Consider the following 15,470-nt stretch of genomic DNA (forward strand, 5'->3'; position numbering starts at 1 on the left):
AATTCCTGTTCACCTCTCTTGCAGCTTCTTACGTGCAACTTTCACCTCAACATGCCTGCTCAACGTGCCGCTACCACTCCGACTCGTCGTACTCGTGCGTCTAACGCAACTGCGCATCCAGGTGCCATCCTCTTACAGGCAAAAAAACCCCGACGCACGACAGAAGAAGTTGCAGCTGCCCGAGAAGAAAAGGCGGCAAAGGTAGCAGCACAAGCAGCTGCTGCTGAGGCAGGTGCTAAGCGTGTGGCCGGTATAGAGCTGGAGATGGAAGCGAAACAGACGAATGTGCTGACGAGGAAGGTCAAGGGAGTCCGCCCTCGTCCGACGCCTTACAAAGGCAAGAAGGCTGCAAAGGACAGCCCAGATATTGCAGCAGCCTGTGGTGGAGGTGATGATGAAGTCGGAACCAATCAAGGGTTGGGAGTACTCACTCAGAAGGCTGATGTGCCAATGGATATCGACAACGACGCTGTCGATCAAGACTCACACACTAAGAGTGGTACGATCAAGAAGAAGGTTATCAAAGCTTCGATGAAGGATGCTGTCAATCAAGCGCGTAATGAAATCAAGCGGAACACTGCTGATTGCGGAGATAAGGCAGCACGTGTGGATAAGAAAGGCAATGTACTTGATGCGTAAGTCTCTACTTCACACTCATCATGCTTCTACTCACGGAGTCAACCATGTTCTTCCTCAATTTAACTCTGAACCGCAGGAAACAGCCTGAATTGGCTCTCACCAACAAAGTGAAGAACTGGGCTTCAGGCGTCAAGACGCCCATCAAATCTCAGCACGCGAGTCACGCAACTCATACTTCGGCATCACCTCCCCCGTCAACAATTTTTTCTCGCCTTACAGGCTCTTCCATTACCTCTCACAGCACAACTCTGACTGATGCTTCTAAACGTCCTCCTCAATGTATTGGTGCAGCTGAGGATGCGCTCACTGGAGGTTTTGCCGACGATGAGGATGAAGATGACGAATTAGAACGCCTGGCTGCGCATGGGATAACTGCCAAGGAAGGGAGGTCAGCTGCAGCGGTAACTGTTCACTGATCTCCCACCAGAAATTTCCACTGATAATGTTCAAAGATGACGGTTACTCTCACAGTCGATGACTCCGATGACGAGTCAGGGATTCCAGCAGAGTTCCGTGCTCCATTCACCCAGTTGTCGCCATTAGGTCCGACCAGGGTTGCCGAACACCAGCAACGTCCTCAAAAGGAAGGCTTCTGAAGTCCTCGATCTTATCTCTGGCAGTGAAATTGATGAGTTTTCGGACGACGAAAGTGAGTCAGCGCTGTTTGCTGATGCCAACACCCTGAAACTCACTGCACCTCTAGTCAACAATACAATGGACATCGACCTACCGGACGAGATCGATCAGAAGCATGAAGCGGAGCCCGAGAAGCCCAAAGTGAAGCTAGAGAAGCCTTCCCGCACTACGACTTCGGTGAGCATCCAACCGTTTGGTTAACTAGTCCTTCCTGACACAAGTTTTTCATTAGACAACGGTCATGACCACAGACGTCAAACCTTTGCCAACTAAAAAGGTGAAAGTGGAACCATCTTCGACATCTATCAGTGATGCTCCCGCCCCCAAGGAACAGAAATCTGTCAATGTCGACACACCGCACAACGAGCTGAAGCCCCGAGCGCAATACCGAAGCTGCGACCTCCCTGAACAAGTGCAAGCAGACAACCGCTGGGCCAAAAAGTTCCTTCCGATGATGATATTGTGGGCTGGCAGCCAAGAATCCCTCTGGACAATCCCAGATGTGACTCTGCTCACACACATTCAAATCATTTTTCAGGCAATCTACCCAGACTTGAAACTTACCATTGTTCTGAATGGTGCCGTTTTTTCGCTCGTAGGTGCTTCTTGCTCCAGATGTCAAAAACATTTTCTCACTGTATCGACTCCATACTCAGACTGTTCAACGTCTTTCTGAGTGGCGGAGCAACTTTGGCTCTACAGCCATTGTGCTTATCTACGATTTTCTGATGAGCAACAGCGACTGCGACCCAGAGGTTCTTGCAGGGCTCCTTTTGAAGAATTATGCCTTCATCTTTGAGGATATGGACAAGCGTGACCCCGACGGTGCATTCCACTCTGTATTCATCCTGCAGCTCCTTGGAAAGGCTCACCTCAATGTCGTCGACGGTCACGCTAATATTCCCGCATTGAAAACCAAAGACCTCGCATCGAAAGGGATGGCCGGTGTTATTGGATTTTGCGCTACAGCAGTAAGTCTATTTTCTTATCATCAATGATCCCTCTCGATGAATTCGCATAGCTTGAGCGCGCCGTCACATTAATTTCGGACGGTGATATCAAAGTCGAGGATATCTTAGCGTCGACCACATCTCGCGGCAAGGTGGTCATCAAGCTGCCCAAAGTACTCAACAAGCTCACTGGCAAGGAGACCAGCGCTCCGTATATGTTTTCGCGTGATCTCTGGCATAAAGCGAACACTGGGTACATGAAGAGCATCAAGAAGAAGAGCAAGGACTTCGTTGAAACTACAGTAGAGATGGCGCGGTCAGCTTTGAACGAAAGCACCGCTGCGGATGCAGCCATTTCGCACAGCTCTGATGATGACCGTGCCTTTTTGTGTATGTATAATCTTTCCCTCTTGTGCATCGTTCTCTGCTTTATTTATTTGTCGTGTTCACCATGCTGATTTTGTGGATTTGACAGAGCCATCCGCTGCCCCATGGGCCTTCACGAATCAGCACCATCCTCAACCTGCTATCATTGTTCATATGCTCCTCTGGTACCATTTTCTACTGCTCTCCGACTACTACACGCATAAGCTACCATTGATTTTCGCTGTTTTATCTTCCCTTAGTGATCCACTTAATTGCTTTCGCGTCGTGCTTTTCTGAATGGACAATGCCCTTTTTTCTGCTTTATTTGTGATATGAAAGTAAACTAAGTTCGAAATAAGTGAAAATTCAGACGATGAGTGGCCTTTTTCAACCTGGCGGTCACTTATTTCAGCCTTTGCTTATTTCGCCTTATTGTGTGTGAAAAGTTGACAATAAGTCAGAGTAAGTAACTTGTCGTTTTCCTGATGCACGCTGTTGCCTGACGCATGATCGAAGTTGGCGTGGTTGAAGAGGGGGGCGATTTCACGAGTGACCCTCTTGCTGATCCCAATCTCGAGGTCATATGCGCGCTCTATGAGTGTGTCCTCCAGGCCTGCGACGGTATGTTCCAAGCGTCTGAAGCGCAAACTCAGGCTTCGACCATCCTGATAAGGAATTCAGTTAGTTAATTTGGTGCCGATGCGCACGTTCCACCAAACGAGATGCAAGCGCACCTCAGCAGTCAGTTCAGCCTTGTCAGGAAGTGAGATTTGTGGGTTCCTCAAGTTGGGCTGAGTCGAGCACGGTGATTCTGTCGGTGGTGAAGGAGCGGGCAGCGCAGTGACTTGTCGTGTAGTAGTAGGCTTGCTCTGCCAGGCTTCGACGTTTTGCAGGACTTCAGTTGCCTTGCCAATCTCGCCCGTTAGCATGCGCTGGTAACACTCGGAGGCCTCGAGACTTACCCAAGCATCATTGCTGTTGATGTCAGCGGGTGTGAGACTGTGCACCATGCGGCTGATGCCACCCCGCTTGCTCTTGTGCTGCACTAAAGTCAGCTCGTGCTCCCCAAACTGCGACGTGATGCGCTGCGCCGACAATTTCGCCATTCGTTTACCGGTGTAGCTTCCTCTCGTGCCCTTTTGTGCGGGTTGGAAGAGGCTGTGAAGCACGGTCAGCTTGCCAGGAACATCAGATGGAGCCCCAGCCTGATGATCAACTCACAGTCTCCAGCTACTGTCGTCAGTCGCATACTCACGCAGTCGTTCGATGAGGTCGACCTTCTTTCCAGTAGACTGGAGGCCATATTCCTTGAGCTTTTCTCTCAGCACCTTCACTGTTGTGTCCTGCCGTCTGTGATTTCGAGTCAGCCGCTACCTTCATCATGGTGAGTGAAATAGAATCCACATGCAAAAATCTATCATCTCTGGCTGCTCATTTACTCCAAGCATTTTCCCCAGGACAGGTAGGCTGATGATCTCCGCGGCAGGCATAGTACTGACGAGTGGGTGGCAAGAGAGACGTTTTAGCCGAACTCCTGAGACAGGGGGTTCAATTCTCGGCGATCACACTGCTTAATGATACCACTACTACCGTCTGCACCATGGCCACCACCATCGACGACATATCTCGCGTCATGGAGCTGCACACACCTCCTCTAGGGGGTGCAAAGCGCTATCTTACTGATGCTGCAGCAATGGTAACATACGAGGCTGTTGCCAATGACCAGGAGGAGGAGATCGAGTCGTTGATGGCTGCTGCTGACATTGATGACAAGCAGCAGTCGTCGAGTGGCACTTACTTACGCCAGCCAGCGGAACCCTCGAAAAAGCGCAAGCTAGACAGTGACATGATGTCGAAAAACTTGAAGACAGCCTCACAGAACATCATCGTGAGCAACACACTGTCTGAATACAAAAGGTGAACATCTTCACGTCCCAGCCATATTCTACATCTAATTGCCTTGCTTTCAGGCTTTGGGAGCAGTTCAAAAACTTCTGCTGCGACGTCGACAAGGTTAAGCACGCCAACGACGTCGAGGACCTCTACCCAGATCTCCCTGCCGACTTTCCAGAATGGATCGCAATGTGGATCATGGACAAGTTTGTGTGTTGCATTTGCCACCACGTTCATGCATGCTGACGGCGAATGCATTAACAGAGCCGACGACGTTGATATATTCACTGGAAAAGCAAAAGAGCTGACCATGACACGTGTCACATATGCCACCGCACAAAAGATGCGCGCCGCGATCAGCCACAAGTACGGACATGACCATGGACGTGGCACACAACCATGGCTGGAGGACTCTTTGCGACCAGGCCATTTCAGGGGAAACCCTTCACTCTCTGTCACGGTATCGCAATACATGATCAGCCTCGGTCGTCGGAAGGTCAGCACTCACATCCCAATGCTTGTGGCCCGTGTTCTCACATTCTAGGAACAGGTTCGCGCAGGTGAGGTGGTGACCAGTGCCCGTGCCATCGATGAACAAACCATGAAAGAACTGTACGAGCATAACATCAACTTTGTCGATGATGATCTCGGACCAGCATCCAAAAAACGGAAAGCACAGGCACCCCAGAACTGGGCTGGCTCGACCACCCGCTTAATGCTTCAGCTGATGTTCAACACGGCCATGCTCGTGTTGCTTCGCTTCGAGGAAGTCCTTCGTATCACCTGGAATGATGTTCAGTTTGAACACTGTCAACCACAGCATCTTCGGTGTGTCCGTCTCATGCTTCCCTTCCGCAAGACGCATCAATATGGGGGCATTGTGCCATTCTACTTGTACGAAAACCGAGAGAAGCCTTGGATGTGTCCAGTTCGCCTGTGGGCAGCTTGGTGGTGGCGTTGTCACGAGCTCAACATTGACGTGAATGGGTATGTGTTTCGGAAAAAAATGGGCAGAGATGGAGTTAGTGCCAGTCCGCACGATGCAATGGTAAGGAATGCTTGTGGTTTGCGTGGTGTGGCCGCGCTGCTGATACATCATGCCCTCAGACCGCGGACTCCTTCCTGGAGTGCTTTCGCAACAATCTCCTGGACATCGGCATTGATCCGCGGCCCTATGGCACCCACTCGTTCCGCCGTGGAGGCTGTCAGTATCTTGCAATGGTGCTAAGGTGGCCACTCCGGCAGATCTGCACATGGGGAGGCTGGGCGGAGAACTTCGACAACCCTGGAACGATCTTCAAATACCTCCTCTCGTGGAATGATGCACCTCTCCTCCAGAGAGAAGACTACTTCAACCCGGACCGAGCAGGCAGTGACCCATGCACAAACTGTGGTCGCACTTGCTCGTGTGCATGAATCAGGCAGTGGGCTGTAGTTGCAGTTGATTGACACAATTAAATTGAATTAATGGGCATTGAATTTTTTAAAAACCACTCGACTAAGGATTCTAAGGCCTTCAGGCGTGACACAGTGTGAACGCCACGAGAACACGTAGCTCAAGCGTAGGCTTGACACAGCGTGAACACAAAACACCATAATCGAGATAAGAATGCGTAGTTCGAGCGTAAGCATGACACAGCGTGAATGCCAGAATATAGCACAGTGCAGCTCGAGACACGTAGGCTTGACACAGCATGAACACGAGTTCCTGTAGACTAGAGTAAAGGTGAGGGGTAATACAACAACATGCTCAGGTCACGAACTCACTCGCTTGGTCTTCGAGCATGATAGTGACTCGGCAATGGTGGGGGGGGACCTCAAGCCCAGTCCTCCTCACGCTAATGGCAGCTGGGCATTTCACACCAGCGATAGATGCAGGTGGAGGTTCGGAGGGAGATCCAGGGGGCGAAGGATAGAACATGGAGGGAGAGATCCAGGAGGCGAGGGATAGAACATGGGTAAATATTAAGAACACCAGATAGGACTGGGCGGAGAAGGCAGTAGGCGAGGGATGAGCGGAGAAGGCGGTAGGTGATGGGTAAATATTTTTAAAAAAAGATAGGTCGAGCTCGAGGTGGAGAAGGCAGTAGGCGAGCAAATATTAAGAACACCAGATAGGATGAGGATGAGCGGAGAAGGCAGTAGGCGAGGGATGAGCGGAAGAAGGCAGTAGGCAATGGGTAAATATTAAGAACACCAGATAGGACGAGCTCGAGATGGAGAAGGCAGTGGGCGACGGGTAAATATTAAGAACACCGGATAGGACGAGCTTGAGCGGAGAAGGCAGTAGGCGAGGGATAGAACAAGAGGGAGGAAGGGTGAACATTAAGAACACCAGATAGGATGAGCTTGAGCGGATAGAAGAGGGAGGAAGGGTAAATATTAAGAACACCAGATAGGACGAGCTTGAGCGGATTGTTCACCTAGGAAGGAATAAAGCAAAAAGTGTTCGGCTCCAGAATGAGGGGCAGATGGTAGCCAGTAGTTGAGAGTCTCGTCGACGTGCGCTAGCGCGACAGTGACAACAGCACACGAACAAGCGGCATCACCAGTCAACCGTTTTCCTGAGGTCATCGATGCCAAACGCGGAGACCTCCGCCGCAGAATGGCAACCTCGCCCACAAACACAGAGACGGCGAGCCAAAAATATGAGCCACGCGTGGCAGTATGTCACCCTAGGTAGGTAGGACGGTAAATCTCGAGACCGTGAAGTTATCAGGCGGGAACACTTCGTACCTTGGGTTTGGCTGGCGCGCCTGCGAGAAAAAGAGACCAAGCAGACAGCTGCGGGTCGAGAAATTTGCGGTTTCTGTGGGAAATTTACGGTTCTTTGATGGCATCAGCTCGCTTGGCCCTTTCTGGCACTCAAGTTCGGCTCTCACCTTGTCAACACGTCAACCCAACCCAAACTTGAACTGATGCCGTCCTTCCCTTCCCTCCTCTGCCTCCAGCCTCCCAGCCTGCCCAGTTCCATATAAACCGCGCCAGTACGTGCCCGGCGCAGCCGCCCGTCGATGGCCCTTCGTTTCGAACGTGTCGGACCGTTCGTTCGTCCTCGAACGCACTGACAAGTCGTCCTCCCGCTCCCCGCCAGCACAGCACGCGCCTATTCCCTTTCGGGAAGGCTGATGTAAGCCTGTGCTGCGACGGTGAATTTCCTGATGCGAAACCCTTCTTCGCACCTTTCCCGCCGTGAGAACGTCCGGGAAATGGACACTCTCGTCTGCGCAAGGGTGTGAATTGATGTTTAGCTACATCAGAACAGCTTCAAATGAACCAAGCAATACGTCGCTAAACTTGAAGAGCAGGACCCTTTTGTTTGTACCGCACCACAAATTTGGCTGCGGTCTACTACCCATCATATGAAGATAGCTGTAATATTCGTGGGTAGATTCACGGATCAGTGTTCGCCATCGCAAATGTGGTGGTGCCAGGGGTCCACTTATTGCTAATTCTCAGCATCGTGATTTTTACTTCATCCCTTTACAGCTGTTTGCAAAAAGGTTGACAGTAGCGCCATTTTGAGAAAGAACAAAACAAATAAATAATCACCACATCCATACATCGCAAATTGACCGTCAAGTATCGGAAAATCAGCCGCAACATCTAACTAGCCACAATTAATATTCACGAGCGTCAACACCTTGCACTCGAAGACATTCTTGCTTGCATCAGATTTTCGGAAAGCACGTTCTAGCATCCTCAAGCTCTGGCATGAAATGGGAGATGTTGTTATGCATACATTTGCACGTGTTATTTGACCCTATGTACATGGCTATTATTTATTTGTTTTGTTCTTTCTCAAAATGGCGCTACTGTCAACCTTTTTGCAAACAGCTGTAAAATCTCGCTTTCCCTAAGTCAGAATGGAAATACTATTCTCTTCAACACCATGGCTGCATGCTATTCTACCGAGGTGCGCTTTGAAAACTTGGGGAATCTTGGTTGTATGACTGAACTGGGCTTGGAAGACTACTGATCCAAGACCACTTGGGGAAGAAGAACCCCTCCCCGAAGCCCTTCGTGACATACCACATCCGATGAGGGTGCTATGTTTTTTTGCGGTTGGACGCCCCGATTTTAAAGACCATTGGAAGTCAATGCAATCAGATCAAGCTTTCGAAACCGTTAGGACTAGGTTGTGCTCTATCCTGGCCAACACTATCACAGCAGTAAGCTATCAAACTTCCTACGAGCTGAAGACGGCGCTAACATACTTCAAAGGCAGCCGTCCTCATCGCTACAAGTGGTGTATTCGTCACCACAGGCTCTCCTGTAACATATTTTGACTACTCATCACCTGCCCCCTATTTTCTACTCTTCGTATCCCTCATGTTGGCCATGATCGCAATGTTGACATCTGGCCTGAGCATGCTACGCTGGCTCCATATCGATCGACAGTGGACTCGAGAAGTAAGGATTATTCTCACCAGACCGTTTACACTGGCTGACCTCCGAGTCATCATCATTAGCAACTCAAGCCAGGTGGCTACTTCGCCATCTCCTACCTATTATCGATAGTCAGCCCCATGTTCTTCCTTACCTTGTCCCTGAATTGTTTCGTCTTTGGTGAGTTGATCCGTGATGTGGTACTCTCTCTTGGCCCTCATGCATTTCACCCCCCAGCGGTATTGATAGCAGGATTTTGCTCCCAAAGCATCATCTTTTGTACCGTCTCTGCACTCTGGCTGGTCATGTACATCGCCAACATCGGGATGGTATCTATGGAATTTATGATAGATCAACGGCTTAGGCTGTCAGTGGTACTTGTGCGCGGGTATTGGAAAGCGCCATTGTCGTGCTGCGGAGTGAACGGGCTGCCAAAGATTTCGAGTGCGCAACCGCGCACTTGAATAGTGGGCCTCACCCTCCAGATAGATGATGCCATGCTCTTGCCATGAGTGGGACCATAGACGGCCCTCATCTGATTGAAGGTACGTATCGTGATTACCGGTTATAACGATTTTGTGCTCATGTGGAAGGGAGACTAGCCAGTCGAAAGCGTCCTGGAGCTCACGAGGAGCCGGAATGGGTAAGGTCACCGGCGTGAATGAGGATATCACCGGGTGGAACCAGGGACGATATATTGGTGTTGTGAGTGTCTGAGATGCATATGGTGCGGACGGGAGAAACCGAACGACGTGGTGCTGAGTCGGTTATACAGCTTGGAGGCTAAATAAAGGCTGGGATTCGACTTGGACAGCTCCCATGGACTCGGAGCCTTGTGATTGACGATCACATCCAGGCCAGACATGCTCGCTTGAAAAAGATTAATGCATGCGTGAGCAATGGAATCATGCTTAAGCTTAAAGGCGCTGGAGATCAAACGCTGGCTTACTAAGCGTCGTAAATTACCGCTGGGTTTCAAACTATGCTTTGCGCGTCGCGTATCGCTGTCTCGGACTAGGTGGAGGCAAGCGATCCCTGTTCTGGCAAGAATTCGGCCACGTCCGTGCAGAATGTGATATCCTGAAATCTCCGTCACTCGAAAGCATCATCTTTTGTACCGTCACTGCGCTCTGGCCGGTCACATATGTCGCTAACATTGGGATGGTATCTATGGAATTTATGTGGAAGTATACGAAAAGCGTCAAATCAGGCTAGATAACGATCGCCGAGTGATTTCCACTTTCTTTCTTTCTTGTTTTACCTGTGGTGGAGCGTACGTTATATATATATGGCCTGCCTAATGTACATGCAACATGCAACATTACTACTGTGCTCAAAATGTGACGAGTATATATGCAGTCTGTCGCTTGTAGTTGTACCAATCCTTCAAGAGCGTTTTACGTGGAATCGAATCATATCATTATTATATGTGGACCATAGCGTGAACGCTGAAGGGGAAATTCTGGCTGATTTTTTAAATCTTCGTTGGCCAGACCTTTGAGCAGGTGTCACTTGCGCGCACCACCCTCGCCGCACCGATCATAAAAAGTCCATGAATTGCATCAAAAAAACAAAAATTAATGGACAAAAGCATCAAGTACTAAAAAGAAAGCATAAAACACTCCAAAAAGCATTAACCATCCATTGCATGATATCGTGGCCCGCACCCAATCCTCTACCCTCTACTCTCAACGTCTGGGCGGTCTGCCGTACCCCCTCTGTCACGGGCACCTCGGTCCTCTATCGAAAGCTTCTACACATGACATGACCTCTACGTCAGCGTCTGCGTCCATCCGCCAGGTCAAGCAGCATTGAAAGAGGTCATCAACGTCCCCGATTCTACGAAGACGACGCCTCAGAACACTCCTTTAGCTCTTCTTCCACAGCTTGCCGGCCTGCAGCTGTAAGAACTGGAATTCCGGAAGTGATATCTTGTTCAAAGTACTGGGGTATAAACCTGTGCATCGTTCAGCCGTAAGACCAGCACCGAAAAAACTAGGGGGAAAGGGAGGATGAGATACTCACTGTACGCCTTTCCTCTTCCTCTCACCCGCCTCATCCCGCTGCTTCTGCTCAATAGCAAGCTTCGCTTTCGTAGCCTCCCCATACTCCTTCGCAAGCAGCCTCGTCGTCACCGCGTCCCATAGCTTCCGGCTCTCATTAGGAAGTTGCCGCTCTAACGGGCGAACCTTCTTCGGAACGACAAACAGCGTCGACAGATCTACAAGAGTCGCATATTCCGTTTCTGATAACGACGGCGAAGAAGAAGCAGCAGATGGTGATGCAGCAGTCCGCCGCCATCGTATATGATTCCGCCAACATCCATCAAATACAGCTATGACGCGAGCTGTGGGGACGTGTTTCACTTTCGTCCATTCCTCGTGTTCTGTAGATTCTTCGTCGTACGTATGTATCACCCCGTCGACCAAAAAGTGCGCGCGGCCTAACCACGACTAGTCATGTTGTGAGCACCCTCCCATTGAGAGAGAAAGAGAAACACACCTCTTCTTTATATTCAATTACAGCACGATACGACACTCCACCTTTCCCCCCTGAACAAGTCACGATCGTGCTATCACCAACAGTGATATAAAAGCTCCCTCGCAAGATGCCGTTCACATTAGCCACGGGGTGCGTGATGTGGTACTTCTCACCCTTACCCGGGCCAGAGGTGAGGTTGATGTAAATGCCCTTGTTGAAGGACCCAGGGGCGACTCGTACAGCCGTACCGCTCACCTTTGCGCTGATCTGATCGATACCAGCCATTTCCATCCCACGCGATGGACATGAGGCGTAGTAGGCGCTAACCGGGGGATGATGGGATACCTGCTCTGTGACGTACACGACCCGAATATGGCTGTCTTCGGTTCTTCCATGTACGGGAGAAAGTGAGAGGTTGGAGAGACCGGCGTCGCCAAGGGACGTGGGAGCTGTGCTTGGTGATGTCTTGCCTTTTGAAGTGAGGCTAAGACCGCTGCGTGTGCTCTTTGAGCTCTTGCCGCTGCGATTACTCTTGACGCTTATGGTCTCGCTTACTGCTGGGGGTGGAGAGACTGTGGTGTGTACGCGGAGAATTGGGGGCTGGGTTGGATCGGAGGAGTAGGAGACTGGAGGGATGTCCCAGTGCCCGCGGAAGTGCTCGCCGAGGACGCTGTTGTAGGGTTTGCAGACTTTGCCGTGCTGTTGGAGGAATCAATTTTAGGAATGTTGTTGGAATCGATAAGTTTGGACGTACGACGAATTTGAGGTCCTTTGTGAAGATAAAACGCACGACGGCTAGTATGCGCTCGAAGGGATCGTTGGAATCGTTGATTCTAAGATTGGCACGGGGCACAATCAGCGTCCGCACACAGTCACCCACAAAGGGAAAGAGCAGGACTTGGTACTCACGCAGCGAATAGATCTGGTCTATCGAGGTAATGCCAATATTCGAGGTTGGGAAGAGGCTCGAGGAGGGATGCCGGGAGTGATAGGCGCCTTGATTGAAAGTTTAGTGATGGCACGGATGAAAGGAGCGGGAAGTGAGACAGACATTGCAGCGATGTCCTTTACGCCCAAACATTTCTTAACGAGCTGGACGATCATACTGAGCTTTCCACCTTCGCCTGCGTCGCCAGAATCAGGCAAAGAAATGGTCGGCTCAGCGGCTTCATCGTCTTCTAGCACCTCGCCAGAGGGTATCTTGATGACTGCTTCATCCACCATGATTGATCTTGTACGGTTTGAAGAGGATTCGGATGTAGAGTAGGAAAGAAAAAAAAGAAAAGAGGGGATTAGATTTGTGGGTTGCTTCAAGAGAGACCGCAGTGGTGTTGAGAGAGCTCAGAGGAAACACGTGCGTCCGAGTTGTACGAGTATATTATGGGCGCTTATTTACAGTACAAACCCTCGAATCCTCAATTCGCAAATCCATTCAAAGACAGCGCATGGCAGTACTATACATGGATTCTTCTAGATCAGTAATACCTCCATGCAACCTCACTATGGTCATCAATGCTCCAAGTACTGTATATGTGGCAAGACAGCGCGATGTATTTATTCAAAGCGCGTGATCCACCGCAAGAACTTGAGCACGCAATGCCGTATCTAGGGCAATGGGCAGGTCTCCGGTAAGCGCAAAGATCACATCACTAGCGTCAGCTCGTGTATAGACACCTGCTTGCAACATGGGGAACCGACAAAGGGCATCCTCGATCACATACACATGTCCTGGGGAGTCCCCCTTAATTGGCATGATGAAGCCTTGTTCGAGGACAGAACATCAACGACCCCCGCAACGGAGGTGATATTTGCAATACCTTACCAGAGAACCAAAGCTCGAGGTGGCATTGCATCATCTCATGCAAATATATGCTAGCGATGTAGCTAATACATCTGGAATCATCGCATCAGCTGAATAAAGACATACTGGTATCGAGACCCACCAATACCATGAACTCCGAGAATGCAGCGGTAAACGCTATCAGTACAAACCCTAATCCACTCAAGGACCCACAGGAGTAACATACAACCCCTTCAGGGACTCTATCGCCATCCTCGCGCTCATCCTCAACTTCCCGTCCTCACCACCCATATCAGCATACCCAAGCCCCATCTTCTCCGCCGCTTTCCGCACACCCTCATCTTCCCTCCCCGCATCTCCTTCCCTCTTTTCCCGTGCCCACCACCGCACCGCGCGCTCCCGCAGCTCAGGCCGGCGCATCACAGCAGCTCGCGTGTATTTCAACAGATGTGCGCGCGGGAGGGAGCGCTCAAGGTGTGCGAGAGCAGGAGCAAGGGACATACTGGGTGGTCCTGGCTGTTGCGATACAGGGAGGAACTGCGTAATGACCGGGAGTAGAAGGGACAGCGCTTGGCGTGCAAACTGCATTTTATCGTGCCACTGTTCATACCAATTTAGTCGACTATGTCTTTGAAATGAGAAACACATACCATGAACACCCTCATTCCGTCCTTGGGAAGCGGAGCAGCGCTCACACTCGCCAAGACGTAGCATTCTGCCAGGGCCGCGCATACTAACACACCTAAAACATACCCCCTCCATCTATCTCTTCCATTTGCGCCAGATGTGAGCAACAACAGCACTGCAGCAGTTCGGACATATGCGAGAATCGCGCCCGCGAACACAAATAGTGCATAATCGCTCGCAGAGGTGCATGGGGCGCAAGTCTGCAGCGCCCTTTGACCAAACCTGTATGTAGACGAAAGTGGTCATGATTTTGCGATAAAAACGCAGGATTAAAACGCACCGAACGAACCAACCCCTCGATTCATCCGTCTTGAGTCGACTTAGTAAAAGTTCGAGATCAGGTGGCATTGGGACGGACACAGCAAGTCCTCCATCTCCTCCTCCACCTGCTCCGAATCCAGCTTCTAATAAGAGCAACGCACGAATGCGCTCTACGGGAAGAGTGAGGGGAATACGTAGGCGCGTGAAAAGGTTGGGTGGACGTTGGATGAGACCATATAGGGAGTACAATGAGTGGATAAGAACGACGCCAGGGAAAAGGTTTGCAGATGCGTGTTTGTATATGCTATGAAATTGGTTGTGTATGTAGAGCCATGCTAAAAGTATAAGTAGGGACGTGAACAGGAGTGTGTCGATGAATACGCTCATTACAAGCTACGGAACAATAATGAAGCAGCGTGTATCCTCGTCGGAACATGTTCGGAATTCGGATGAACGATCACGTGACTAGAAACGTCTTGTTCCACTGATTTCATGCTCTTATAAATTGCTGCCACAGCTGAAGATATCGAATTAACAGTACCGGTTCGATGACTTGGCCTCATGTGCGTGGCTAACACAAAGACGGATCGTCTTCGGAGAAGAGGCTTTCTGCCGAGCTGCTCAAAGTTCGGATCCTCCTAACCGAAAGAATACATCCACCTCGCTATGACTTTCAAAACACTGGTTCAACTTGGAGTGTATGAATCAAAGCATAGCGCAAAGCTCCCGTGGACGATCCATCGGACGCCAAACCCCCATATCCGTAAGAATCTTCTCGGTGTACCCTGCTGCTCCAGAAAGCCGAGCGGCTTTGTAACATGGCGCATGTTGAATACCGAGGTAGTGCGGACTAGGTAGGGGCAAGCGATTCCTGTTCTCAATATGGATGCCACTCATTTTTTTTTCCAGCCTCTACCAATAGATGCATTTCTGGTCAAGACAATGATCTTGGTTGCATTGACCGTCAGCCTGGAAGTGTGTTGAGAAGATACAGAGGTCCGACCTCTGGCAGCCTTGACTATAAGGCCAAAATGACAGTTCAGGCACGATTCAGCGGGTAATAATTACTCACACAAACGGACGAAATGTGCAGAGTTAAATTGGGCAAAGGTGGAGCTCGATATCGTCAGCACGGCTGTTGATGTCTTTCGCGACGTTGCGACAGCTAGCATCACTTGGAGCATATAGCACTGGAATCGAGGCCATACGAACGATGGGTCTGGAGCGTCCAGATGCATGCTAGAGGCCGCCCGAGCCCGCCAGGCAACACAATGGATATACGCCTATTTAAACTCGGGGTCAGAGGGGAACGTGTCGGGGAGGTTGGGGGGAAAGGGTCAATCCATGGCAGGCCAGTCGATTTGTCC

At 50.4% G+C, this 15,470-nt stretch overlaps 7 protein-coding genes across 7 annotated transcripts; 3 read left to right on the plus strand and 4 right to left on the minus strand.

Annotated features, from left to right (window-relative positions):
• Positions 1-51: 51 nt before the first annotated feature.
• On the plus strand, positions 52-2,888 carry DEU56DRAFT_910266 (uncharacterized protein; the record flags this gene model as incomplete). Its single annotated transcript, XM_041357158.1, has 9 exons — positions 52-635; positions 716-1,040; positions 1,092-1,182; positions 1,238-1,288; positions 1,343-1,452; positions 1,508-1,870; positions 1,932-2,246; positions 2,297-2,603; positions 2,701-2,888. 9 exons carry the CDS (start codon positions 52-54, stop codon positions 2,886-2,888), a joined length of 2,334 nt encoding a protein of 777 aa, XP_041210964.1.
• Positions 2,889-3,010: 122 nt separating this feature from the next.
• Positions 3,011-4,081, minus strand: DEU56DRAFT_754025 (uncharacterized protein; the record flags this gene model as incomplete). Its single annotated transcript, XM_041349763.1, has 5 exons — positions 3,011-3,256; positions 3,326-3,523; positions 3,554-3,749; positions 3,813-3,941; positions 3,996-4,081. The coding sequence occupies 5 exons, from the start codon at positions 4,079-4,081 to the stop codon at positions 3,011-3,013; spliced, it is 855 nt and encodes a 284-aa protein (XP_041210965.1).
• A 713-nt stretch (positions 4,082-4,794) lies between these two features.
• On the plus strand, positions 4,795-5,900 carry DEU56DRAFT_732204 (uncharacterized protein; the record flags this gene model as incomplete). Its single annotated transcript, XM_041348258.1, has 3 exons — positions 4,795-4,980; positions 5,035-5,532; positions 5,592-5,900. 3 exons carry the CDS (start codon positions 4,795-4,797, stop codon positions 5,898-5,900), a joined length of 993 nt encoding a protein of 330 aa, XP_041210966.1.
• Positions 5,901-6,000: 100 nt separating this feature from the next.
• Positions 6,001-6,405, minus strand: DEU56DRAFT_910269 (uncharacterized protein; the record flags this gene model as incomplete). The annotated part of the gene is made up of 2 exons (XM_041357159.1): positions 6,001-6,199; positions 6,248-6,405. The coding sequence occupies 2 exons, from the start codon at positions 6,403-6,405 to the stop codon at positions 6,001-6,003; spliced, it is 357 nt and encodes a 118-aa protein (XP_041210967.1).
• Positions 6,406-8,376: 1,971 nt separating this feature from the next.
• Positions 8,377-9,337, plus strand: DEU56DRAFT_910270 (uncharacterized protein; the record flags this gene model as incomplete). The annotated part of the gene is made up of 5 exons (XM_041357160.1): positions 8,377-8,400; positions 8,456-8,656; positions 8,709-8,897; positions 8,957-9,053; positions 9,111-9,337. 5 exons carry the CDS (start codon positions 8,377-8,379, stop codon positions 9,335-9,337), a joined length of 738 nt encoding a protein of 245 aa, XP_041210968.1.
• Positions 9,338-10,412: 1,075 nt separating this feature from the next.
• Positions 10,413-12,752, minus strand: DEU56DRAFT_789049 (uncharacterized protein). Its single transcript, XM_041352516.1, has 6 exons — positions 12,406-12,752; positions 12,264-12,350; positions 12,109-12,187; positions 11,376-12,053; positions 10,899-11,326; positions 10,413-10,830 (listed from the first exon to the last, which is right to left on the minus strand). The coding sequence occupies exons 1-6, from the start codon at positions 12,576-12,578 to the stop codon at positions 10,713-10,715; spliced, it is 1,563 nt and encodes a 520-aa protein (XP_041210969.1). The 5' UTR covers positions 12,579-12,752; the 3' UTR covers positions 10,413-10,712.
• Positions 12,753-12,912: 160 nt separating this feature from the next.
• Positions 12,913-14,490, minus strand: DEU56DRAFT_910272 (uncharacterized protein; the record flags this gene model as incomplete). The annotated part of the gene is made up of 5 exons (XM_041357161.1): positions 12,913-13,115; positions 13,177-13,238; positions 13,382-13,755; positions 13,806-14,064; positions 14,123-14,490. 5 exons carry the CDS (start codon positions 14,488-14,490, stop codon positions 12,913-12,915), a joined length of 1,266 nt encoding a protein of 421 aa, XP_041210970.1.
• Between the last annotated feature and the right edge of the window lie 980 nt (positions 14,491-15,470).

This window comes from Suillus clintonianus (assembly GCF_016758775.1).
Source record: "Suillus clintonianus strain FC179 chromosome Unknown DEU56scaffold_18, whole genome shotgun sequence".
Taxonomy (NCBI): domain Eukaryota; kingdom Fungi; phylum Basidiomycota; class Agaricomycetes; order Boletales; family Suillaceae; genus Suillus; species Suillus clintonianus.

What these genes read in the sequence shown, in the direction of transcription:
- DEU56DRAFT_789049 (XM_041352516.1), bottom strand. Translation starts at nt 12,578, where the DNA reads ATGGTGGATGAAGCAGTCATCAAGATACCCTCTGGCGAGGTGCTAGAA. An exon ending in GTAAAGGACATCGCTGCAAT is followed by an intron (nt 12,351 to 12,405) that starts GTCTGTCTCACT and finishes CTTTCAATCAAG; the next exon opens with GCGCCTATCACTCCCGGCAT. An exon ending in CAAAGGACCTCAAATTCGTC is followed by an intron (nt 12,054 to 12,108) that starts GTACGTCCAAAC and finishes TTCCTCCAACAG; the next exon opens with CACGGCAAAGTCTGCAAACC.